This window comes from Rasamsonia emersonii (genome assembly GCF_000968595.1).
Source record: "Rasamsonia emersonii CBS 393.64 chromosome Unknown ctg1118621760168, whole genome shotgun sequence".
NCBI classification, from domain to species: domain Eukaryota; kingdom Fungi; phylum Ascomycota; class Eurotiomycetes; order Eurotiales; family Trichocomaceae; genus Rasamsonia; species Rasamsonia emersonii.
In genome coordinates, this window is record NW_013563158.1 from 38711 (window position 1) to 61854 (window position 23144).

A 23144-nucleotide genomic window follows, 5' to 3' on the forward strand; every position below is an offset into this window, starting at 1 on the left:
TGGTAATCAATTTAGTCACGCCCAAGCTCTTGCTGACCAGTCGGCGTTGTGCGATAAGAAAAGACCAACAGCTGATTAGCTAGATCGGATCAGAAAACGGTGATCAGCCGAATTGAAAAGAAATAGAGAACATTACTGACATAAGTATGTAGTTAATAAATCTGTACAGTGTAGATCAGCTTTTATTTTATTCTTATTCTCTGCTATGCATTAGGCCTACTGCCTACCTAGATAGGTATTTGTTCATGGTTATCTGATCTGATGATCTCCATCTCATTTTTTACTTTACCCCTCACGAATTAGTCGCTACCGACACAATCTTAAGTTATCCCCCACCACTTTTTTCTTTTGCTAGTTTCATTTCATTTCGTCATTATTATCGCTCATCATCAATCGATAATCAAATCAGCGTGTGTAATCATCTAATTATCTCTAGCTACCCTACCTACCTAAGGTGCTGTACTATCGGCGTGCTCCGTATCCCGCCCACATAATTATAATTGATATTTGCTTTTGGAAGAACGCGAACATGCGGGGCTGGTTTTTTTTTCACCTCCTACTATTACTTCTTGCGCTGTATTATTGACTAATTAATTAATTAATTAATAATACTTATCTCTATAACCAGCCCACTAATAACGGTTAATCTATTAGGACATTCTTATCTCAAATATTCAAATAATCACTTCAAGCTTTGCTCATTTGTTTCATTCTTTTCTCTCATTATTTTCTTCTCTTTCAATGATAATTGGGATTATCAATTGAGAGCTTGATACTTACTTAGTTAATTTTGGACCAATCAATTGGGGACAAATTATAATACAATCAATCCCAGGAAATGCGAAATGCATCAGGTCCAGATCCATGATCCAATCCCTCCTCCATCGTACAACAGTGACCTTGACGACCTGCGGCAAGACGACGATGTAGAGTCATTAAAAAAGTCGCTCCTCCGTCGCGCAGAAACCACCCATGGCCGGCTCCCCGGTATCAGAAAGATCCCTCTGCCGGCGATTGGCATCATTGTGCTCGTTGCCGTGGTTAATATGGTGGTGTGGGTGGCTGTGGGGATTGTGTTGGTTTGTTGCCTGTTCTCTCTGTCCTTTTCTCTCTTTTGAAGTCTTGCATACTTGACAAGATGCTGATGATTGTAGCATTTCTATCCGTGAGTACCATGGATCTTCGTCTCATTTATCAGACACCCTCTCAATGATTTCAAGAGTAATAGGAAGCAATTGCTGAGTATCGACAGATCACTGGTCTCCACAGCCGCCATTTCCTATTCCCTTGGTCTGAGACATGCCCTAGATGCAGACCACATCTCTGTATGCACCTGTAGTCTGACTGCAAGAGAAAACGCTGATAATGCTAGGCTATCGATCTGATGACCCGACGACTGCTCGCTACAGGACAGAAGCCCGTCGCTGTAGGGACTTTCTTTTCCCTCGGCCATTCCACGTAGGTACTCGATAATATCACTTGTATCCTACCATTCTTTTATCTCTAACAACGACAGCATCGTCGTCATCACCTCCATCGTCGTCGCAGCCACTGCAGCCGCCGTCTCGCAGCGCTTCGACTCGTTCAGCACTGTGGGCGGCATCATCGGCAGCTCTGTCAGCGCGGCCTTTCTCATCCTGCTGGGCATCATGAATGCGTACATCCTCTACAAGCTCGTCCAGCAGATGCGCAAGGTTCTGAATCTGCGTGACGGCGAGGAGGCGGAAGCGTGGAAGTTCGAGGGCGGAGGGATCCTCTTTGCGGCGCTGAAGAAGATGTTTAAGTTGATAGATAGGTGTGTCGAGTCAATATTTTCTAAAACTAGAGACAGCTAACTGACTGCGATTCAGACCCTGGAAGATGTACCCCCTAGGAATCCTCTTTGGCCTGGGATTCGACACCTCATCCGAGATTGCTCTCCTGGGCATCTCGTCCATCCAAGCCGCGCGGGGGACGGACTTTTGGGTGATACTGATCTTTCCAATCCTGTTTACTGGTATGTTTCTGACTGTCGATGACGTTATACTCACTATCAGCACTAACAGTCAACAGCCGGCATGTGCCTCCTTGATACCGCCGACGGTGCCCTGATGCTGTCGCTTTATATCCAGCCGGCTACGAACTTTCTGCCGCCGAAGCCAGAGCAAAGGAACTCGTCTTCGCCCTCGCATGCTGATTGCCATGCTGTGACCGCCAGAGAGCAACCAGCTGTTGTACCAGCCGATCCAACTCCGACCTCAACCCCCCGCGACCCGATCGCATTCCTGTACTACTCAATCGTCCTAACAACGCTGACCGTCATCGTCGCCATCGTCATCGGCATCCTGCAACTGCTGACGCTCATCCTCAACGTGGCCGAGCCAACGGGCCCCTTCTGGGACGGCGTCCAGACGGCAGGCGACTACTACGACGTGATCGGGGGAAGCATCTGCGGATGCTTTATCGTCTTTGGGCTGCTGAGTGTGGTGCTGTACAGACCGTGGAGGAGATGGGTTGGGAGAAAGCAAAGATTGGGCAGCAACTGCGGAAGAAAAATGGATGCTGCTGCTGCCGATGATGATAGGGGAACAATCGGTCCAGATGCAGTTGTTGGTGCCGACACGGCAGACAGCAGTGAATCGCATCCAGCAGCATCATCGTCAATGTCTGTCCCAGTCCCTGGCAAAGACAAGCATAAAGAGAAGAGCGGATCGACAGAAATTGCAATCCGCCAGACGAATAATTCATAGACCAGTCTATTTACAAATATATGTCAGTAACTCCACACATCGACTCGACTCTGATATCGAGACTAGAAACATGAGGTAATAGAACTGGACTATAAAGTTACCATCGATCGAGTACGTAGAGAGGTATCTACCTAGTCGTACCTACATAATTAGACTAGATACGTACTGTACAGTACATATGTACTTCCTCTCCAATACAACAAGAGAGTCCAGTATTACGTGATTGATAGCTTAGACTACCTAGGTTCTAATCACGTTTTTCTATCTGATAAATAGTAATTAAAACACACCACAATCAATCTAATCTTATCTATCATATCGATTAATTGATCCATCCATCCATCCATCTATCGATCGATCCATCGATCAATGAATGGCACACTGACTTGGGGTGATAATAATAATAACTCATTTTGATCGAATCCATCAGGCGGGACTGGCTGGCTGGCCACCTAGGTAGCCAGATCAAATAAATAATAAATAAATGCTACATACAGTACATAAGAAACAGCACAGAACACAGTTAGTTAGAGTTAGTCAAAGAACTGATTAATCGTCTGTACTTCTTTTCTTTTTTGTTTTTTTTTTTTAAAAAAAAGGAAGTTTGCTATGACACTAGTGAAAGAGAGGGAACGAAAGAATGTACGTATGTACAGTACAGTATAGTACATAGATATACACATTCTGTTAGTTATATGAATTCCTCTGTAATCATGTTCCTCCCTCTCATATCATGCAGTGAAGACACTGCTTTTTTTTCCTTTTTGGGAAACTCCTGATGTTTCCTCTCGTGCATGATCGATTGCTTGTTCAATAATGCCATGCATTAGGACCAGATATATGTATCTGTTCCTGAGCGATATCTCTATCTCTCGCGTCTTCGAACGAGTCTGCTCGATATTTTCAGGGGATCTCGCTTCGAAACGAGATTTCTCGTGATGACGTGAGATATCACATGTCTGTCTGCCTGATAGAAGGGTCTTGTATTCTGTTAGCGATGAATCTCCAATGAAATGGGATTCGACAGGTAATCAGGATTAAACGTACCATCGCCTCGCTGAGAGCATGCATGCTTATCGTCATGCCGACCTCCTCAGACAGACTGGAGTGCTCTCCTCGACAGGAGATCCCTAGCAGATCGGATATATATCTGCATTTCTAGACTGTCGTCACCGTCATAACTGTGTCACGACCCGTCGAATTCAGCCCGCCACCTGCACAGCCGGCGACGGAACCCACATCGTCACCGTCGGCTTGTTCTGCCAGAAATCCTGCCCGATGAGGATGTTCCATTCGTTCCGGGTGATTGGGGTAACGTCGGACGCTGACAGCGGCGTCTTTGGTCCTCGTTTGGGCGGTGTCGCTGCTCGAGATGGCGGCGGGCCCTGTTGTCGTGGCGATGCAGCCCGTCGGCGCACGCGCGGACCCGGGGATCGTCGCGCATGCTGTTTCGGCTCCGGACGAGGCAAGACGATGCCATCCTGGCCATACTTGGCCTTGTATGCGGCAGCCACCTTGACGAGCAGCTCATCGCTCACACCCAGGTGCTCGTAGACGCGGTGGAAGAAGGCCTGGCTGAACGGCCGGCCCTGGCAGTCGCGGATGGTCTGGTGGAGCAGGTGCACGCACGAGTTGATGTACCTCTCCTCAGAGGGATGCTGCTGGCCCCGGGCGGCGGCGGAGAGCACGCACAGGCGGCGCTTGAAGGTGTAGATGCGGTCGACGTTCAGCAGCGTCAGGCCTTCCTGGCTGAAGAGGATCTCGTTCTGCATGATGGACTGCTGCACCAGGTACTCGTTGGCGCGACGGTTGCGCTGGCTCTGGCTCTGGCTCTGGCCCAGCGCATCGGTCCAGCTCTGGCCCAGCGCGAACTTGCGGACGGCCTTTTCGACGATGCGGTAGAGCATCTTCCACGAGGACGGGTCCAGCTCCGTGATGGGCAGGACGATCAGATCGGCGCCGTCGCCGGTCGGGAAGGGTTTTCCTCGACCGACCAGCAGGGTGACGTGCATGGACTTCTGCTGGAGCTTGGAGGAGATGTACTCGAGGGCCGGGAGGACGGACGGCGTCAGGGCGTCCGAGTCGAAGTTGAAGTCGGGGGACAGCGGCGGCGAGATCATGTCGCCGGTGATGCGGGTTGGGGAGCTAGGGGCGATAGACAGAGGAAGACGCAAGACCATGATGATCGTATAGAAATATTATCAATTAATCAGTGTATGCTGACGAAGAAAGTCAACCATCCTGGAGGAGCATGACGAGGTTTAAAAACCCGTGGAAGTACGATAAGCAAGAAGACAAAAATAACCATGGCTCGATAGCTCGCTGAACCCCTCACTTAGCCGCCTGCCCAGCGGCAGCTAAGTTCTAACGATATGTAGCTAACGACATTAGCTCGTTTCTAATGATAGCATCGCGCGATTCCCCGCACGATCTGCTCTAAAAATAAACAGAATTAATTTAATTCTCGCCTAGCCGCCCGCTTAATTTCCCGGCAGCCAACCACATCTCGCAGCGCGGGCTCTTATGCAGGCCACGGCACAGGCACCTGCAGCAGTGCAGCCAGAAAGGGCAAAAAATGCATCCATTTCTTGCGCTGGACGATGCTAATTAAGGATATTTTTGCTTGGTTTTTCCTGTTAAGGCATCTCGTAGTTATAGGTAGTAATATACTTTGGATATGTCCTTAATTTAACAACAAATACCTCCTGCGTACGGAGTAGCGGTGATAAGGTGATATCACATGACGAGGCAGTCTAAGGATTTGGTTGGTGTACAGTACAGTACATGCGGGTCACGTTACTGGCAAGCAAGCTGGGATAAATTAATAGAGATAGCAATTTAATAATGATAATAAAAGTTGACTACTCTGGAAGTCTACAGGGTAATTTAGTATCATTCCAGTAGTGCTGATATCCAGCACCACTAGAGTCTACGATTCATCCGCTATGTGTGCTCTTCATATTGGATAGATACATACGGTTCTGTTAACACTATGTCGAGAAGAAATTCGATATTGAGAGAATAACTGCCAATCGTTCATGCCACTGTATTATCATCAAGCACAGAAAAGAGGGGTAAGGCACCTAGGTAAGAGTGCGCGGCTATGCGGTCAATCAGATCAAGGCGTACAGCGCACATATACAGTAGTTGGCAAGAACGAGTCAACTATCCCAGCCAATTGACGCCCTCCCTCACCCGCGCTCTCACCAACAGCTCCTTCGGGTTGCAGTTGAACCGCTCGATCGTCTCCAGCTCGCTGCCCGGCTCGGCCAGCTCCCACTCGAACCCCAGCACCAGCGCCGCGATCACGATGCTGAGCTCCATGTACACCAGGTTGCGCCCAATGCACGCTCGTCCGCCCAAGCTGAACGGCAGCACGTAGTCCTTCAGGTTCTGCCGTTCCTGCGCGTCCGTCGTCCATCCGTCCCGCAGCTCGTCGTCGTCGTCCAGCCATCGCTCCGGAACGAATCGCAGTGCGTCCTGGAACAGACTTTCGTTGCGGTGCACTGCGTACAAGGGCACGCTGACCGTCGTATCGGCCGGTATGAAATGCCCGGCGATCGTCGCCCCGGGACTGACCGTGCGGCGAGGAAGCCCAAAGGCAACCGGTGGCTTGCACCGGAAGCTCTCGTCCAGACACGCCCGCAGATAGGGGATATGCTGCAGCTGCGAATAGGACACCAAGGGCTTCGACTTGTCGTCGAGAGAGATGCTCTTCATCAAGACCTTGTATAGCTTGGTTTGCTTGTCCGGATTGGACGCCAGTTGGTAGATACAGTTGGTCAGGGACGTCTGCGTCGTATCGTTGCCCGCATCCAGCATGGTGGTGGACTCTGCTACCAGCTCGTGCAACGGCATCGGCGTCGGCCACTTTGCCGAGGGCTGCGCCGGTAGATTGGAGAACAAGTCCGCCTCTTTGGGAGGATTTTCCAGGCGCCGAACGACGTGGTAACGTGCCATGCCCCCGAAATTCTGTGCTGCCTGCCTGCCATGCGTGTAAGAAAGAAGGATCTTGGCCAGTTTGTTCCACGCCTCGGGTAGATGCGCAAGTAAGACGTTGAATGCCGCCCCGGAATGGAAACTGTCCATGGCGTGCACTTGCTTGATCTGCCCCGAACTGGTCATCGACGGACACAGGTCGTTCCCTTTGTCGAGAAACCCGTACGTGTTGGACCAGAACATCGCCGTGATGGCGTCATAGGAGAACATATTCAGCCATGGTCGTAGATCAAAGACTCCATTGACAGTCGGGTAGAGGTCCGTCTCTGCAACGAGTTTCCCCTCTGACTTGATTTGGAGGTCGCGACAAAGCTTTTTGACCGTCTCAAGGATCCGCGGTTCCATAGCCGTTATCTCTCGCGCGGAGAAGACGTGCGCAAGAGCCTTTCGCTTCCGAGTATGCTCTGCCTTGTCCGTCGTTTGGGCCATGGACAGATTGCCGGCTGCGATATGAGAGTAGAATTCATCCTTGAGGATTGGAGATCCGTGACCGTAAATGTCCTTGTACGCGGTAGGGTCTGTAAACGAGATGTGGTTTGGGGAGAAGCGCACCACAGGGTCCAGTCTGCGGTGGGCTGCGTCAACCGCCTTGTATCGTCGACCGAGCCAGCTGTGGTACATCAGCCATAATGGCGTGAACCCTGCGACAGACGGCGCTGGGAACCGTCGCAGGTTCTTCTTGTCGACAACATAACGGCCAACCGTATAGCCTACAACGGCGACGAAGCCGAGGAAAATGACAAATGCTGACATCGTTAGCGAGTGCCGATATGTATAAGAGACTGAACATACCTAGTGACAGCATGTTGCTAATCGTGTCTCCCAAAGTTCACAGGCAAACCTGTCTCAGAAACAGCTTCATGGCAGCCTTCTTAAAGACTCGAAGAAACGCATCCAAGAAGAACCAGGAGCCATATGACGTGCTCGCCGATCCAGTTCTGAATTCCATCATATTCTATCCAGGGCATGGGTTAGGTCTTATTGCTTCTCCTCAACACGAAATTCCTTTTCATGGAGACTTTCGGCGAGGATATGTTTGCATGATGCAGGGTTGGAACCTTTCGCCGACATGCACGCCATGTCATGACAACAAGACCAGGGAAGTATTGTTCGCCGGAACTTACTGGATTTGGTAATTCAGCACAACCTTCAAGTCACTGCAGCAGTCATGGATCGGACAAATCTGCTCGAGCCTCTCGTAGCATGTCTTATTCGGCCATTTGGTCTTGTCCATGAAATCCTTGAGGAATTTGGCCAGGCGCCTCTGCTCTTCTTTCCCGGTAAAGAATTGGCCGCACCACGAAATGAGATGCGTCCCGTTGATGTTGCAGCCGAAGTTATCGCTAGAAAAGCACACAGCGCACGCAAGCCTGGCTGGGTTGATGATCTCCGCCTGTGCAGCGCAGTAGTCAGTAGACAGATTTGCGCGCGACAACTCCGCTGACGTACTTCAAGATGCTGATTCAAGGTAAGGACACTGGAGCCCTCTCTCTGTTTCGACGCGTAAACAGCGAGCATCACCTTCGCCGTATAATATTGCTGCCACGCGATCTCTAACAAGGGCGAATCAGCCACACATATACACTGAGAACACGAGAATAAAGACTGCGCACCATGCCAAGGACTCAAAAATTTGATTACCGGAAAAGGCTCGTAATCCTTGCAGCTAAAACACCATGGCTGGTACGTATCCGGCAGTTGAGCCTTCCACTCTTCGAGGCTTGTCTGGATTTCCGCCCTCATGGACTCCTTGACGCTTTCATCAAAGTCGCCCCAGCAGGCATTGCACAGTCTAGCGATGAGGTACGATATTTTGTTCGCCCAGACCCCCTCCGGTGCCGAGGCCGCAGCCTTCTCGTCATCGACAATGCCTAGATCGAACTGGCAACCGTGCTCGTTGAGGAAGCACACGCGGATACTCTCACGGAGATAGATCCAGAATGCCACGCCACGGACATCGATGTGGAAAGGCGACCACTTCTCCCCCGTGGTCGCGAAAAGGCAATACGCACCGTGGAGGTGATGCTGCGCGTCGTCTGCCAGTTCGGAGAATTGCTCCGACATGCGCAGGATCACCGTTGTCGCGAGAAGGGCGCTGTCCGTGGCCGGAGCGAAATGGGGAGAGAGCAGCGGAATCAACAGCTCGATTGCCTTGTTCTAAAATTGCTCCTGCACATATTCATCCACCTCCCCTTTGAGGAACAGGACGTGCGACGCGTACGCTAGACAGGCGTAATAGAGAACAGGCTCCGTCAAGGCAAGCCGTGGGACCGTCTGCCCAAAGTGCCGTTGAGACGAAACTATGTCAAGCTGTGCACAATTCTCTTAGTGTCTTAGCCCCTAGATTCTCATTCACGCAACCTCACCCAAGGTCCAGCATGATTGATATAAAACTCAAAGACAAAGCGCTCTACATCGTTGGTGACCATCCGCTGAGAGCTAGGATGGCGTCGATGGCCAAAGGCGAAACTAGGAGAGGTCACACTCAGAGCACTCCGGTCGAGACTGGGCGACCTGACGGTGTAGCCATTCTCGAAATGGTCGAAGCTGCCTGGGATGGTGGTGCGCGACGAGATGGAGTTGGCGCCCGGTAACGATTCCGGAGTGACGGCTGAAGGACTCCTGTTCCGTGCAGAGAGCTGCGCCCATGAAGCTGTCACAGAAGGCTCAATTGAGTCGACGATACTCGATTCCAAAGCCTTGGATGCGGATGATCCTGCAGGCTCCACATGAACCAGTCCAGGTAACTGGGACGGCGGCGACGAATCACAGACGTGAGGCGACAAAGCATTTACCGTCTCTTTAGGCCTGTGACCAGCTTGGACGTTCGTGGCACGAGCCTTGGCCGAATATGAGCTGTGCCGGATCCTGATCCCCCGGAAGACACAGTCCAGGGGCGGTCTTGCTTTGCGGCAGTTGGAGCAGGCTGGAATGGCCCGATCACCTGCAGAGCGCCGTTGGCATCGTCCGGCAGGGTTCCTTGGAGCCAGGGGTCCATCTTACAGCGGAGATGACGCTCGCGGCAATGAATGCTGTTCCTCGATTAGTCGCAACGTGACGTGCACAGTGGGACTTGATGATGCGGTGCTCACCATCCAGGCTGCCTCATAGCTGGCATTCTGCGCAGAGGAGAGAGATAGCTATGTCCACATGATCCGATTGCTGTTTGAAGTAATTATCGCCGGAGAGAAACCAGCAACCATGGCTGTTGGCGCTGGCACTTTTATACCGGCTTGCCCCGCAGAGATCGGCTGCAAGGGCCGCCAGCTAGACTCTTCTTTTTGCGGGGCCCCGGATTCCAAGAAAAAGAAACGGGCCAGTGGACTGAGGACGCCGTGCCAGTGGAATTCCAAAGATGACAGGATCCAGCAAGTGGCAGCGCTATTCCTGTTGTCGCAATTTTCGGCGGCGCTACGCTGGAGACTGAGGTCGGCGAGTTCTCCGGCGATGCGCGTAGCTTGAAAGCTACTCATCTCCCGTGCCAACAAAGTCAATGATCAGTGATCAATTTCAGTTTGCGGAGTCATCGTCAAAGCTTTCGGTTTCGCTTTATAAAACAAATACCCTGCCACTCTCAACAATGGATCACGACAACATTGTTAGTTCGCTTTCAGCTTTTCTGCATTTGCGACTTGCTATCTACGAAGATGGCGACTTCTGATGACAGCAACCCAAGCTCGAACCAGAGTGAAAAGACCCAGGCCAGCTGCAGGATCCTCAAAATGAAGGCATTGAATTCGAAAACATCCCCCGGAAGCGCTATTTCTTTGGCCTTCAAGGAAAGAGCCTCAGACGGAACATTTCCATCGCTGGTTCCATTGGCTTTCTCTTGTTTGGCTATGACCAGGGTGTCTTGAGTGTTCGTTCACTGTGTGATGCTGCAGGATGAGCGCTTGCTGAAATGTTCATATTCAGGGCCTGAACGCTGCGCAGGAATTCTTACAGCAGTTCAACTATCCGTCCTCCGGCCTCTTGGGGACAATCAACGCGATATACGAGTTAGGATTCCCATCAATCAGCTGTGAAAGTCCGTTGACATAGGATGATGCAGAATAGGATGTTTCTGCGGAGCAGTCACTGTGTTCTTCGTGGGGGAGATGCTGGGGCGCAAGAAGTGCATGTAGGTCGGAGCTACCCTCATGTTCATCGGGGCAGCACTGCAGGCATCTTCTTTCGGCGTGCCGCAGATGATCGTTGGTCGCATTGTCTGGTAAGGCCGCTAGCAGCTTGTTTTGCGCATAGTCTCGAGACTGAAATGAAGTGCCCAGTGGCTGGGGAAATGGCTTCAACACCGCCACCACGCCTCTATGGGTATCTGAACTCATTCCGGCGAGAAGTAGAGGGCGCCACGTCGCCATCCAAGGCAATCTGATCGCCCTGGGTATCATCATCGCCTACTACTTCAACATCGGCCTCTCTTACACAACCGGCGCCGTGCAGTGGAGGACGCCGATTGCTGCTCAGGGCGTGTTCATCCTGGCCCAAGTAGCATGGGTTTATTTGCTTCCGGAGTCTCCTCGATGGTTGACAAAACGTGCGTGTGTACGTCCATTTCCTGTCCATTTGGACTGCCATTAATCGACTCACAGATAAGAGACACGGCGAGGCGATAGATGTGATTGCCCAACTACACGGGAAAGAATTCGGCCATCGCCATCCCGCAGTTCTCAAACAGAAGAAAGACATCGACGAAGTTCTGATGCTGGAGGAGGCCGATGGACCTTGGCGGATCCAAGAGGTCTTCAAGAATGGTCCTCTCAAAATCCGGCGCAGATTCCTCCTTGTCATTGGCAGGTCTTCAGTGTACTCTGTTGTGCTTGCTGTCGCTAATGATCGTAAACAGCCTTGCAAGCTATGCAGCAGTTGAGCGGTATCAATGTTCTCGTAAGAAAGCCTTCCTCCCTTGACCCGATATCAAAATATGTTCTGACGGAGATGGCCAGGTCTACTATGCACCTCACACCTTGACCACAGATATCGGATTTTCATACGAGACTGCCCTGCAATTCGGTGCCGGTCTTGGTGACACCTACTGGCTGTTTTCGTTCATCCCAGTCTTCTTCCTGGACGATATGGGTCGTCGCAAGCCTCTCATCTGGAGGGCTGTCGTCTGCGCCTTTTGCTTTCTTATCGTAAGATCAATTGTCTTATATTCACCAGCTTCCGCTGATCATTATTTTTCCAGGCTGGTCTCCTACAACAAGACGTTACCGCCATTCGTGCGAAAGCGTCACTGGCATTCTTCTTCCTGTACGAAGCTGTCTTCACCATGGGCTGGCTTGCCATCCCCTGGCTGTACCCAGCCGAGTTCATGCCCCTGCGGCATCGAACGCATTCCGCCGCGCTGGCAACGGCCAGCGACTGGATTTTCAATTTCCTGATTGTGCAGATTACGCCGGTCTCCATCGCCAACATCCGCTGGAAGACGTGCATGATTTTCTTCGTGCTCAACCTGTTCTTCGCGGCGGTCATCTGGCTTTTCTACCCAGAGATCTCGGGCCGGACGCTCGAGGAGATGGATATGATGTATCTAGGGGACAATGATCGGCTGATTGTCGTTGACCGACGGGGGAGGTTGTTGCCGGGGTTCCGGAGCAGAATGAATCGTAATGAGCATGACCCGGAGATGACCACTGTCGCTGTCGATGCTTCGTCTGGGGCAGATGAGAAGATCTCTGCTGAGCACAAGGAGTGAGCGATACTTTGGCAGATGGTAACGATGGACTAAGGACTATGGCATATCTGTATACTATTGCTGCGAGAAACGTCATACCACTGTCTCCGGCTGCAAGGGACAAGGATATAATAAATGAACGCACTGTAGTGAAGTGTATATTATCACGTTATTGCCAGCAGAGTTCGGACAATATATTATAAATCTCCCTCCCTATCATAACAGAATTTGCAGTCACTTCCGCAGTAATCCACTGAGCTTTTCCCTAACAAATGACCAGAAAAGTCTTGTGTATAGACATTATGTAATTAACCAATTGAAATATGTGGTAGTAAATGCAGGTTATATGTAGCAATGCTAAGTAGACTCTTTTGGCAAGAAATGGGGGGAAAAGTGCCCCTATCTATACATGGTGACATGACATATCAGAATAACCACCCCACAAAACCAGCAATCATATAGCTTACCATTCAATAAGCAACATCTTTGACACTTTTTCCTATTACTTCTCATCTATGATGATGGTGAACATGGGTACGACTACTTCGCTCCCCTCTCGAAGAAGAGGCCTCTCTGCCACGCCTCCTTGAGATAAGCGCCATCTTCATCTCGAGCAACTCCTTTGTCAGCCGCCGGTTCTGACTCTGAAGCACGTCGATCTTGCGGTTTTCGCACTGCAGTGCCTCGACGCGCGACTGCAGCTCCGCGACGTCGACTTCCAGCCCACGCTGTGCGATGCGGCTGCGCTCAAGCACGCGCCGTAGCACGGCGAGGCTGATCTCGCCGTAGTCATGTAGCAACTGGCCCACATTGTCGTCATCATCATTGCGGTCATTATCATTATCGTCATTATAATTGTGGTTGTTAAAAAGGAGCTCGTCCGCATGCCGGACCAGCGGCGCAATGACCGCCTCCTGCAGCTCGGCGTAGTTGCCCGTCTCGCCGTCAAAGATCTCCCTGACGGCAGACAGAAAGCGCGGCGAGGACCAGTGGTGGGCGGCCCATTTGGTGAAGCGGATCCGGGCGAGCTCTTTGAGGGGGAGGACAAGGTATTTGTCTGCGATGGCGTAAACGCGGAGGGAGTTGGGGACCGTGGCATTGCCGTATTCAGAGTCAGGGCTGTAACTGTAGCCAGCGCTATAACCAAAATGCTTTTTCCGGGATGACAGATTGCTCGATGATCGCTCTTGTGCCGCCTCTCCAGATTCACACTGTTCGATACCGTCGCCTGTCTTTGTGGCGGGTCTTATTCCACCTGCTGTTGGATTCCACCGATAATACTCCCAATCCTCGTCGTCATCGTACCGATGTGTGTAAAAATACTTGATCATCTGCTCAACAATCTCGGGATCGTCGTCATTCAGCGTGATTGTATTTGTGGACGCTTCCTGAATTCATCCATCCATCAGTAAAGCCCCAGCATACACATACACGTCCATATATTTATAATGCTCCCCTTCATTCCAGGAAGCAAGCAGACATACCACGAACTCCCCCCGACAAGCAGCCTCAAAGATCTTGGACTGAGGACACACGATGGCGCGATGGACACGAAACTCGCGCGGCGTCGATGATCCTTTTTTTATGACTCTGATCGTAAAGTCGGAATATTTCCCCGACTCGAGAAGGTCCCAGACCAAGGAGCGGAAGAAGTAAAGTCCCCCATGTGCGACGGCGAGGCGGTGGCCGCGATCATCGCCGCCGTTTCCACCCTCTGGTGCTGAACTCGTTCCTGACCTTGTTGGTGATGCTGATGATGATGACGACGTACTGTTATCGTTGTTGTTCATGGAGGATTGTCTTTTGTTGTTGCCGATGTCTCCTTGATCGTCCAAGAAGTAGTGTTGAATCAGATTTGAGATTTTGTCGCCTGCTGATGGTGAGAATAAGGGTGGTGGTGATGATTTCAATAGTGTATGCATAGGTAGAATAGACTCATAGACAGACAGCCGGGGTCAAGGGGCCCGAAAAGGAAATTCGAATATCAACCACCCATGACATGTGGAGTAAAGTATGTCATTGAAGGAAATGCTGTCCTGGTGCACGCGACAGCAAGACAGAGCCTGCCGTTTGCTGAAAAAAAGAACAATGGTACCTAATCGTACGGTATTCATCGGTATGAAGAACCGTACTGGGCAAGGTCCCTAAGTTCTGGTTGGTTGACGTTGGTACTAAACAGCAGTCTGCAGGTATTGCAATACACCGTCAAGGTATGATTCACAGTCATCGACGTCAGCAAGGCAGGCAGACAGGCAGTTAAGCGGATGGCAGATCCGGACTTGGTGGGACAATGTCCATGTCCGCGCCGGAAACGGCAGTCGCACGTGCCCGAATTGGAAAACGACCTAGTTGCCTATTCGGGCAGGACCACCGTCAATCCATATCAATCAACCAAATCTTTCTAATAATTTCAGTGGAGATTACAATAAGGCCTAGATTGATAAATAGAATTTATTATTGGATCGACGTAGCTAAATTGTAAGGGTAATAAATGCGACAGAATGTGGTAATGTGGTTGGTATCCGATCGAAGCAAATTGAACAGCCGTCATCAAGCCATAAGATAATCTCGATTTTTCCCAACTTTCAACGCACTGTCGTCAGATTTCGCATGAAAAGAAAGGAAAAGAAAAATAAATCAAAAGCAAAGTATATGTACATGATTAATGGTCCGAGATTCGCATGCGTACCGCATTAATTATTAACAAGAGAGAGACTTCAACGAATTAATCAGGTATCATGTCGTAATGAGCAGACATAACGCCATAAGGACTGCCAGAAATAAGCAATAAGGAAGAATTCTCCGTGCGCCAAACCAGATCATGTACATACATACACCACATGCAGTCGTCAAAGCGAAAGACTACTTTCGCCGTCGCATTTCCCAGTCATACTCTTCGTCCAAATCATCCTCATCCTGGGTGGCTTCCTCGCGGTCTTGGTCTCCCAGAGGCTGTTGATCCGACCGGAAGCGCGTGCGATCCAAAATATCTGACGCAGCCTCCGATGCGGCGTCCGATGTCTCCGGATATTGAAGATCCAAATCCCAGTCGATGTCATTCGCTCTTTCGGCGAGAAGAAAGTGCCCAAAAACCAGAATTGAATTAAAGATTTCCTTGCCCGTCGGGACGATGTTCTCCGGTGGTAGCAGAAATCCGTACGTCCCCTTGTCGCGCAGTTTGATCTGGTAGGCGTACTTGGCGTGCAGTTGGTGATAAAACCAATCCAGCGCGCTTCCTCCACTACTCTCCACCTTGGGCAGGATTCGCTTCTTCCCGCTCCGCTGGTCCGACACCACAATCCCTTCACAGGCAGAGGCCACATTGTATTTCTCGCGATCGGTCATCCGGATCGCCTTGGACAGTCCCAGCGCCAGCTCTTCCAGGTTTTCGAGGGTCGGCGGCACCGACGCACACGAGTACGAGTAGGGGTACAAGACCTGTTGGGAATAAGAGTGAAGATCGAGAAAGCCGATAATGTCGACGTTATTGTTCAGCTTTTCGTTGAGCGCCCACTCTGCAATTGTCCTCGTCTCCACTCCGTCGAATGCCTGGTCGCCCGCGTAGCTCTCTGAGCACGGGTTGGCACGAGTCCCCTCGCCATCCCACGCGTAGCCCCACGAGCGATCGAGATCGATTCCCGGACAGAAATGGAGGCCCGTCTGCTGTCGATTCTTCCGCCACAGACGATCCACCTCCCACGAATAGACATACCCGTCCGGGTTGATTGTAGGGACCAGCACCCAGTCGAAATCTTCCAAAAGCCGGGTGATGGCCGCCGACTTGCCGTACCCGGTGATCAGCCTGTATGCAATGTAGCAGACCGTCGAGGTACTGATCCATTCGCGCGCGTGGGCGCCTCCAATGATCAGCACCGTCTTCCGTGGCTCCAGCGGAGGCTCGGGGCTGGGTGGTCGAACCCCCAGCCGGAAGGCGGGGATATCACGACCTTCGTAAGTCATGCCGACATTGATCATCTGCACGTGGGATGCAAACATCGACGCCATCAGCCGCATCCACGGGATGATGACGGACAATGGCTGGTAGTCATCGAAAAAGAGATCCGCGACATTGGTCCTTTGGCGCACTGAAGGGCTGAACAGAGGCCCGTGGTCCAGATCGGTGGAGCGACGTGACGGGTAGGAGGCGTAGATCAATTCCGAAAGGTCCTCAATCAGGAGCGTGTGAGCGTTCTGGAGAGACTCCGGCAAGAGGCCCAGCAGTGAAGGAATCTACACTGCAATTAGCCTTGCATCCCATTGCACAGGGAACGAGATGACTCACCACTTCCTTCGCCAGGCGAATGTCCACGAATGTATCTGTCGAGTCCCATACATCCAGGAAGAGCACGTTCACAGCATCTGCCAGGGCTTTGACTTCGTCGGGCTCCCGCAGCTCGAACCGCAGGACGACGTCGCTACCATACCGCGTTAGGGCCTTCGCGGGCGGGGGACGGCGAAGCCCATCCTTCACGGGACAGTAGCGGTCTGTTTTTTTGCTCGAGATGCCCCAGATCTTCTCAATGATCGAATCTCTCAGTCGAACCCAAGGCCGTCGTGAATCCTGCGTCGGGGCGAGGAACTGCACCGGCTCTACCGGCGGCGGCGGAGTGATGCTGGAGCCGGCGGGCACGGCAGGCACCCGACCGGCCAGCAGCAAGATGCACCAGAGGACGAGCACGCCGTGCAGGGCATACATCTCGGCAGGAAATCGCAAGCACGACGCTACTGTGCCTGCATTGCACCGCCAAAACTCACAATAGGGGGGAAGGAAGCAGAAGGGCAGAAAGGCGGTGCAGCTGGGTGATGACGCTGCGATCGGGTGCCAACAGCTGGCGTGGACGCACCGCGCCAGTGGGCAGACCCGCCCGAGGCTGGTGAGGGGCCAGCTGCAGTCAGCAGTCGCCCCGTCTAGACTCGAGCAATGGATGGAAGCGTCAGGGATGCGATAGATTTATTGCAGTTCATTTCATTTCATTTCATTCCATGCGTCGACCCCAAGGCTCGTCCTGCATAAGCTTATTGCTTGATACGCGTCGGCTGTGGCGGTGTTGCGGCCAGGCTGGGAAATGCACGAACAGATCTGTTTCCCTTAATAATACTAATACTGACGAGGATGGATTCTGCCATCCATCCGTACTGCTAGATCGTTGTGATAGTGATTGTTTCCGTGTGGGTTATGCTGAGAGGGTATTCTCGCACTGCGGCCATGGTTCCAGGACAGAATGAGGTCTATCAAACAAGCAATTGAGTATTCCGTACGGAGTAAATAATGCTCATTAGAATCACTCCTATTACTATTATTATCCTTCTTTCCTTCCCCAGTTGCGGGCCCTCTGCCTGGGCAATTAATTCAATGACGGCGCTTGGGGCGATGCACGTGAGGGACCCCTGTCAGGCCCACTGCTTGGCAACTCTCGAACCCCCCAGCAGCCATCAACTGCCCGACTCTGCTGCTTCTCGCGCCTGCTTCCTCCAATTCTGACCTTCAAACGACTCTTCTCGCTCGATCCAGTCCTTTACCAACCTCCTCGAACCTGTCGACCGTATCGACTGCCGTGTTGGTCCCCGAACTCACGGCACCGTTGCTGGTAAGTCCCTCCGTCTTCGAATGACCTAATCGGTGACTGCTCCACGATGTCAGCCCGGCTCGCATCTCCCCCATTCTCCCACCACCCTGCCCTGCGTCGTCTGCTCCTCCTGCGAGGCTCCCAAAGTTCCCTTGACGCGGGAGCATGCCGTACTGACAGTCTCGGTCTTCTCAGGCACCCACCGTCGTCATCCCGCCTCCCTCCCTCGCTCTCCATTTTAGGGGACAACGCGCCCGCACGCCCTCAGCCCTACGACGGCCCCCAGCCTCGACGTACCCGCAATGTCTCCCCATTGAACCCCATTCCTCTGCGCAGATCTCGTAGACGAGTGTGTGTTCTGCCTCCATCCTGCGTGCCTGACGAACGTGGATGTGTGGCATCTTCGGCTTCTGGAAAGCATGAGAAGATAACCGGCCAGCCCCTCGACCCCGACCGACTCGTCTCGACATTTCCTGCCTGTCTTAGCAATGCATTGGAAGGGTCTCCGGCTCACTGCGACGGATGGCAGTAATGGCTCAAAAAGATACAGCGCCATCTTCCCCTCCTCCACTTCCCGTCACAGTGAACATGTGCCTCGCCCCTCCTCCCCGTCGGCGACCCAGCTAGCTCGTCGACAATCCGATTCTGGCCCTTCTTCTCGCATTGATGAAGCAGAGTCCGACGCGGTGCAGCCTACGATTGCCGAGCGCCTCGATGAACAGACTGAAAACGCAACCGCGACACCCCCTGAGACGCCAACCGAGCGCCGTCAATCATTACGGAGAAATCGATTCAGCATGCTGCGCTTCCGCCATGCCTCAGATCCCCAACTGTCGTCCTCCTACGCTCAGGCAGATCCAGATGCCCCGCCTGTGCCTCCTCTTCCTCCACGTAAGTTCTACCTACCAGTTGCCTTACCGGGTTTTCCCCCCTTGCGCGGTGTGACGCCCTTGCTGACGGTCTTTTCCAGCCCCAACGATCATCACCACTGCACCGACAAATCCTGATCTAGAAAAGTCTGCCCCGCGAAAGAACAAGCTGAAGATTCCGTTGTCGAGGAAGCCCTCGCAGGAGGCATTGGCCGAAAGTCGGAACAGCGCTGGTAGTGGGAAGACCGACTTCTCCATGCAAAGCTCAGGCAGTTCTCAAGCCGTGGGTCCCAATCTAGGGACATCCCGCACCAGCCATGAGGAGCCAGGAAGACTGTCGACGTCGTCAATACGGAGTGGAGGGACCCTTCATGCGTCCGAACGTGATGCGAGATTCTCAGAGTCATCCCGGTCGGAGCGAAGCTTTGGGGACCGCGGGCCCGACCGCGGGCTATTCCAAACCACGTCCAAGACTGAGAGCTCGCACTCTCAGAAGAAGTTCCGTATGCCACGTTTAATGAAGAGCCGTGGGCCGCTGTTCCCCTTACCGGCGAAGCCTCCTCCCCAGGGAACTTCCAATTCTTTGTCTGGTGACACCACCAGAAGAAGCTCCATGGATCCCAACAATCCTAACCCCGATCATCTCTCCCCCCTTCCTTCTCCCACCCATTCTTCCGCTAAGCTGTCATCCCCCAAGGCGGGCCATACCGCGCCGCCCCTCTCCCGCAAAGACTCCATCACCTCTGCTCGTTCTGTGAATTCGTCTTCTTCCGCTAAGGGTCGCCATGGTCCGCGACGTCGAGGCCGATTGTCTACCCTGAACTCGCTCGCAGACATTCGTCGTGATGATCACCAGTCTTCGCCGAACCTGGCGTCTTCGGGCCGAACATCGACCTCCACGAGCGGGCGCAAGAGCTTCGGGGACATCTTTAATTTGTCCCACAGACTCAGACAGGGTTCGGAACCGCCTGTGCCCCGGGATGGCTATCCCGCCAGTGGGGGACCTGGCACGCCTGCGTCTGAGTCGAAAAACGGCTCGTACCCTGTTTCCCGTGATGTTTCCTCCTATCCCGAACGCGAAGAAGGAGACACCCCTGCAACCTATCTGTCTCGACTGCAAGAGACGGTACCTAAAGGAGCCATAGCTGCCATCTTATCCAAGTCGGACGATGAATTTTACAAGGTCGCCCTGCGGAAATACATGAGAACCTTTTCTTTCTTTGGCGAACCCATCGACATGGCTATTCGAAAGCTGCTGCTGGAGGTGGAGCTGCCCAAAGAAACCCAGCAGATTGACAGGGTGCTGCAGAGCTTTTCGGACCGGTATCATGAATGCAACCCTGGCATTTTTGCTTCCACAGGTACCTCCACCCGTGCAGAGAAAGAAAGGATCGTTGTTCGAGTGCTAACATGACGTTTTTTTTACAGACCAGGCATATTTCATCGCATTTTCGATCCTGATCTTGCACACCGATGTCTTCAATAAAAATAACAAACGAAAGATGCAGAAACAGGACTATGTCCGGAATTCTCGAGTCGATGGCATCTCGGAGGATATTCTCGAATGCTTTTATGAGAATATCTCGTACACTCCTTTTATCCATGTTGAAGATGAGCTCAATCTCAGTGGACGGCAATTTTCGAAGCCACGGAACGCGTTATTGAAGGCGGCCAGTTCGGATCATTTGTCACGAGCCTCCAAAGAGCCCGTGGATCCCTACGCTGTGATCCTCGATGGGAAGCTCGACACTCTGCGACCCACGCTCAAGGACGTGATGGACCTGGAGGATACCTATAGCTTCGCGGGAGCGGGAGAGCTCCAAGACATTGAAGCGCTGCATCGAGCATTTTCCAAGTCGGCGATCTTACAAATCGTGTCGGCTCGGTCCCGGCCGGATGCCTTCATGACGCAAACCAGTATCGACAATCCAGCAGAGTCCCACCCGGGCCTGGTAGATATCAAAGTGGCCAAGGTCGGCTTACTCTGGCGAAAAGATCCAAAGAAGAAGAGAACACGATCGCCATGGCAAGAATGGGGTGCTCTCCTAACCTCTTCACAACTCTATTTCTTCCGAGACCTCAACTGGACCAAGTCCTTGATGGCGCAGTATGAGTCCCAGCAGAAACGAAAGTCTCGGAGTCCGGTGGTGTTCACGCCGCCCATTGTTGAATTCAAGCCGGACGCGATCATGTCGACCTCTGATGCCGTCGCCCTGATAGATTCGAGCTACAAGCGCCACAAGCATGCCTTCCTTCTGGTTCGTCACAATGGCCTAGAGGAGATTTTCCTCGCCAATAGCGAAGCGGATATGCATGATTGGCTGGCAAAGCTCAATTATGCAGCAACATTCAGAACCACCGGGGTTCCCATGAAGGGAAGCATCGGGACCAGATACGAGGGCCAACGGCGTTCAGTATCTCGTGTCGATTCCACCGCGTCGGACCGTTCCTCGCATCATGGGGACGCAAGTACGGCTTCCGGGGAGTATGATCCTCGTCTGGCCGAGGAAATGTCCGCCGCCCGTAGGCAGCTGATGGAGCAGAGAATCGCCGAGGCCAATGACAAGCTGTCAAACTGCCAAAAACAGCTCGACGACCTCCTGAGGAACGCACGACATCTGCAGGTTCTGACCCCCGTCAGCACTCGGGCCAGAGAACAGGTCATTCTCGCCGCGGGGCGCATGTCAGCCAAGCTAAAATGGGTCCGGCTGGACATCTGGCGGACCAAATGCTACAAGCATGTTCTTTCACTCGACCTGGGACTGGAAGAGAAGCAGGCGGGTGAGTCTCAGAAACGTGCTTCGTATGCCACCACTTCCAAGACCGCTTCCTCTGGGCCAAGTCAGCCTTCTCTGGCGAGCTACACCACTGCCCCTGAAGGAAATGATACTTCTACTGGTGCGCCAACTTCACAGGAAGAACCTAAGAGCCCAGGCAACCAGGCATCCCCGACTTCTTCGTCTCCCGAGGCGCGCAGGGTGAGTGTTTCGACGGGTGCTCTTTCACTCGGCGAGACGATGGAACGGGCACCAAGTAATGCTCGTGCCAAGAAACCGGAGCGCGAGCCATCGGTGCTTAGTTCGAGAAGTAAGGCGGAAGTGAGCAGTATGGGTTCACTGAGTTCGAAACTAGCTTCGAGCTCTGCCAATGTTGATGACGGGGAGGAGCTGGTCCTCCGCGAAGCCGGGCTCTTGGGCGTGGATGGACCGACCAATGTGTCGAAGCATTCTGAGAAAGGTGATGAAGTCGACAAGAACGAGAAACCTGGCGATGATAAGGTGGAGCCTGTCGTGGGAGAACCTCGTGGTCGAAACCGCCGGAGTCTGCAGCGTTCCCTGAGAGACGCTCACCATGGGCTGAATCACCAGCGCAGCAAGAAAGGACAACGGGATTCCGGGTCCAGTGCGGCGACGGATCACCCTGCGGGAGCCGGTGAAGGTGAAGGTTTGTCGAGAAAAGATACCAACTTCACTTTCCACGGGAAGAAAGCTTCGGTGGTTACTTTGGGCTCGGAGTGGCAGAATATGTCGGCTGAAGAGCGGCTTAAAATGCGTAAGCCCACGCCGACGGAGGAACCAAGAGCACCGGAGTCGCATTCGAACGGTGATTCCAACGAGTCCGTCCGGTCGCCGTCTGTGAACAGCGGACGCCCACACTCGATACGCAGTGCAAGCACCGCGACCGCCAGAAGCTCTCGTTTTGTTGACAATCCGCCTGTGGCTGACGAGATACCCGAAGTTCCGCCATTGGATGGAGTGAAAGAGCAAGCCAGAAACGATGGCACTGTGGTACCGTCAGAGTCGAAAAATGCGACAACACCGTCGACATCTGCCAAGGAGGATGGGCGAGGTGATGATAGTCATGGGGCGACCGATGACGCGTCGCCAAAGGAAGATGAGCTTGCTGAGCATGTTGCAACGCAAGAACAAGCGACACACAGTCCTCATGAACAGGCAGTTACTGCGTGATCCGAAGAGTATTCGGTAGCCATTTGTGTTATCTTGCACATCTCGTTGCTGTTCTAACATATCCCTGGAAACTTTATTCTTTTTCTTTTTCTTTTTTCACCTGTTGATACCCTGATAATCTCTTTTTGTTCTTTCCCTCAAATTCTTTTTCTACTCATGGTCTTGCGAGGCTTTTCAGCCATTTCTTTTCTCGCTTGGGACATGTAACGGCACCGGATGAATACGAAAAATCTGTTTTCTTTGCTTTCACGTTGATGGTTGGGATCTGTTGGCGTAATACGTCTTTCCTTACTCTTTTTCCTTGCAAGGTTTTCTAAAGCATTGAGTGGGTGGGCAAC

At 52.4% G+C, this 23144-nt stretch overlaps 7 protein-coding genes across 7 annotated transcripts; 3 read left to right on the plus strand and 4 right to left on the minus strand.

Moving 5' to 3' along the window:
• Positions 1–845: 845 nt before the first annotated feature.
• Positions 846–2729, plus strand: T310_4812 (Uncharacterized protein; the record flags this gene model as incomplete). Its single annotated transcript, XM_013472317.1, has 7 exons — positions 846–1079; positions 1155–1165; positions 1253–1325; positions 1373–1458; positions 1517–1795; positions 1851–1996; positions 2053–2729. The coding sequence occupies 7 exons, from the start codon at positions 846–848 to the stop codon at positions 2727–2729; spliced, it is 1506 nt and encodes a 501-aa protein (XP_013327771.1).
• Positions 2730–3931: 1202 nt separating this feature from the next.
• Positions 3932–4909, minus strand: T310_4813 (uncharacterized protein; the record flags this gene model as incomplete). Its single annotated transcript, XM_013472318.1, has 1 exon — positions 3932–4909. One exon carries the CDS (start codon positions 4907–4909, stop codon positions 3932–3934), a length of 978 nt encoding a protein of 325 aa, XP_013327772.1.
• A 985-nt stretch (positions 4910–5894) lies between these two features.
• T310_4814 (uncharacterized protein) lies at positions 5895–9846 on the minus strand (the record flags this gene model as incomplete). Its single annotated transcript, XM_013472319.1, has 7 exons — positions 5895–7520; positions 7570–7666; positions 7853–8121; positions 8178–8885; positions 9095–9672; positions 9732–9760; positions 9821–9846. 7 exons carry the CDS (start codon positions 9844–9846, stop codon positions 5895–5897), a joined length of 3333 nt encoding a protein of 1110 aa, XP_013327773.1.
• A 529-nt stretch (positions 9847–10375) lies between these two features.
• T310_4815 (uncharacterized protein) lies at positions 10376–12423 on the plus strand (the record flags this gene model as incomplete). Its single annotated transcript, XM_013472320.1, has 7 exons — positions 10376–10576; positions 10853–10938; positions 10997–11262; positions 11318–11531; positions 11572–11612; positions 11703–11860; positions 11914–12423. The coding sequence occupies 7 exons, from the start codon at positions 10376–10378 to the stop codon at positions 12421–12423; spliced, it is 1476 nt and encodes a 491-aa protein (XP_013327774.1).
• A 488-nt stretch (positions 12424–12911) lies between these two features.
• T310_4816 (uncharacterized protein) lies at positions 12912–14192 on the minus strand (the record flags this gene model as incomplete). Its single annotated transcript, XM_013472321.1, has 2 exons — positions 12912–13790; positions 13887–14192. 2 exons carry the CDS (start codon positions 14190–14192, stop codon positions 12912–12914), a joined length of 1185 nt encoding a protein of 394 aa, XP_013327775.1.
• A 1072-nt stretch (positions 14193–15264) lies between these two features.
• Positions 15265–17098, minus strand: T310_4817 (metallocarboxypeptidase ecm14 Precursor; the record flags this gene model as incomplete). Its single annotated transcript, XM_013472322.1, has 2 exons — positions 15265–16632; positions 16685–17098. 2 exons carry the CDS (start codon positions 17096–17098, stop codon positions 15265–15267), a joined length of 1782 nt encoding a protein of 593 aa, XP_013327776.1.
• Positions 17099–18036: 938 nt separating this feature from the next.
• On the plus strand, positions 18037–22806 carry T310_4818 (Guanyl-nucleotide exchange factor; the record flags this gene model as incomplete). Its single annotated transcript, XM_013472323.1, has 4 exons — positions 18037–18320; positions 18499–18860; positions 18940–20199; positions 20267–22806. 4 exons carry the CDS (start codon positions 18037–18039, stop codon positions 22804–22806), a joined length of 4446 nt encoding a protein of 1481 aa, XP_013327777.1.
• Between the last annotated feature and the right edge of the window lie 338 nt (positions 22807–23144).